This window comes from Amphimedon queenslandica, unplaced genomic scaffold (genome assembly GCF_000090795.2).
Source record: "Amphimedon queenslandica unplaced genomic scaffold, v1.1 AMPQUscaffold_13016, whole genome shotgun sequence".
Lineage (NCBI taxonomy): Eukaryota > Metazoa > Porifera > Demospongiae > Haplosclerida > Niphatidae > Amphimedon > Amphimedon queenslandica.
In genome coordinates, this window is record NW_003546748.1 from 17,766 (window position 1) to 20,107 (window position 2,342).

Consider the following 2,342-nt stretch of genomic DNA (forward strand, 5'->3'; position numbering starts at 1 on the left):
TACTGCCACAACTATTGTAAGAAATTATGTCACTATTGTAAAATGTGGGACTTACCAATAATTAAAAATACTACTGCTGCAAAAATACCACAAATTAAAGCAATTACTCCACTATTTAAAAGAATTTGATGACAAAGTTAAATTTATAGTAGGCAGCAGGATTGTTTCAGTTAAAATATGTATAAAAATTAATATGAATCAAATACTTTAATATTATTTCTAATACCTGATTTAGAGGCTGAATATAAAATTAACGTAACAGAAAAAATTATAAAAATGCAAAATTCTTTCCTAACCATTTTTGACGAAATTTGGCCAATGAGCCTGTACTATAGTACGTGGACTTTCACACCCGATTTTTGAGCAACTTTGAAAATTTATTTAAAAAATTCAAATTTGATTAGAATCAGCTCAAACTTTTTACACAACATAAGTACTTGTATATGCATCAGAAAAAATTGTGAAAATACAGAATTTTTTCCTAGCCATTTTTGAGAAAAATTTGGCCAATGAGCCTGTACTATAGTACAGGGATTTTGCCTCAATTTTTGAGTAACTTTTAAAATTTATAAAAAATCCAATTTTTATCAGAATCAGCTCAAACTTGAAATGCAACATGAGTACATGTATATGCATCAGAAAAAATTATAAAAAGGCAAAATTCTGTCCGCATTTTTGACAATTAAGTACCCTGGACTATAGTACAAGATTTTTTGACTAAATTTTGAAGCAATTTAACAATTCATAATATTTAATAATAAATGATTTGTCCTCTTAGCTGAAATTTTGACCCTAATTTACAAAGAAACATTATTACTATGACCTTACTATTATCATACTATTACCTTATATACTTTATTTTTCTTTTTCTCTCTCAAGGCATGAGTGTAGACCAGTCAATGAATTGGAACGTGAAGTTACTCACTTGTGATGATACCTCTCCATCGCTCGCTCCTCCTCCTTCATCTCTTAATACATCATCACCATCAAAAGTGACAATAGATCTACCTTCACCAGAGTAAGTCATTCCCTAGTGTAGTACTTATACTTAAACTGCCCAAAAAAAATTTTAATGCATAGAAGATGAGAAATAGAATTCTCACCAAGTGATTCTTGGTGAAGTTTGGTCAATGAGCCTGTACTATAGTACAGGGACTTTGGCCCAATTTTTGAGTAACTTTAAAAATTCATAAAAAATCCAAATTTGATTGAAATCAGCTCAAACTTTTTACACAACACAAGTACATGTATATGCATCAAAATAAATTATAAAATCAGAGAATTCTCACCAAGTGATTTTTGGTGAAATTTGGCCAATGAGCCTGTACTATAGTACAGTGACTTTGGCCCAATTTTTGAGTAACTTTAAAAATTCATAAAAAATCCAAATTTGATTGAAATCAGCTCAAACTTTTTACACAACACAAATACATGAATTTGCATTAAAATAAATTATAAAAATGGAGAATTCTCACTTAGTAATTTTTTGCGAAATTTGGCCAATGAGCCTGTCCTATACCGTATACTAGGATATTTTCGCGTCGCTAAATTTTCACGAATTAAGATTTCACGAAATAATATTTTCGTGAATAGCTTGTAAACTCCACCACGTGGCAATGGAAATTTAGAATTTTGCAATTTTTATTTTTGCAATGGAGCAAAAATGCAAAATTCACGAAAATTTGGCTACTTGAAAATTTCCCAGTATACGGTAGTACAGGGACTTTGGCCCAATTTTTTGAGTAACTTTAAAAATTCATAAAAAATCCAAATTTGATTGGAATCAGCTCAAACTTTTACACAACACAAATACATGTATATGCAACAAAATAAATTATGAAATTGAAGAAATCTCACCAAGTGATTTTTGACAAAACTTGCCAATGAGCCTGTACTATAGTACAGTGACTTTGGCCCAACTTTTGAGTAACTTTAAAAATTCATAACAAATTCAAAGTTGCTCAAAATCAACTCAAACTTTCTACACAACATAAGTACATTTATACATAACAAAAAAAATTATAAAAATGCAAAGTTTTGTCCCAGCCATTTTTGATGAAATTTGGCCAATAAGCCTGTACTATAGTACAGTGACTTTGGCCCAATTTTTGAGTAACTTTAAAAATTCATAAAAAAATTCAAATTTGATCAGAATCAGCTCAAATTTTCTACACAACATAAATACATGTATACGTAACAGAAAAAAATTATAAAATGCAGAATTCTTACTTAGCCATTTTTGAGAAAATTTGGCCAACAAGCCTGTACTATAAGTACAGGGACTTTGGCTCAGTTTTTGAGTAACTTAAAAAATTTATAAAAAATCCCAATTTTTATCAAAA

General features: G+C 29.4%; 1 protein-coding gene across 1 annotated transcript in view; it reads left to right on the top strand.

Moving 5' to 3' along the window:
• The window catches only part of LOC109585743 (ras guanine nucleotide exchange factor K-like), a 7,764-nt gene that overhangs the window by 4,030 nt on the left and 1,392 nt on the right, over window positions 1-2,342 (top strand). The window contains exon 5 of the mRNA XM_020001869.1: window positions 880-1,018. Within this exon, the coding sequence (XP_019857428.1) occupies window positions 880-1,018 (139 nt within the window). The remainder of the gene's footprint in view (window positions 1-879; window positions 1,019-2,342) is intronic.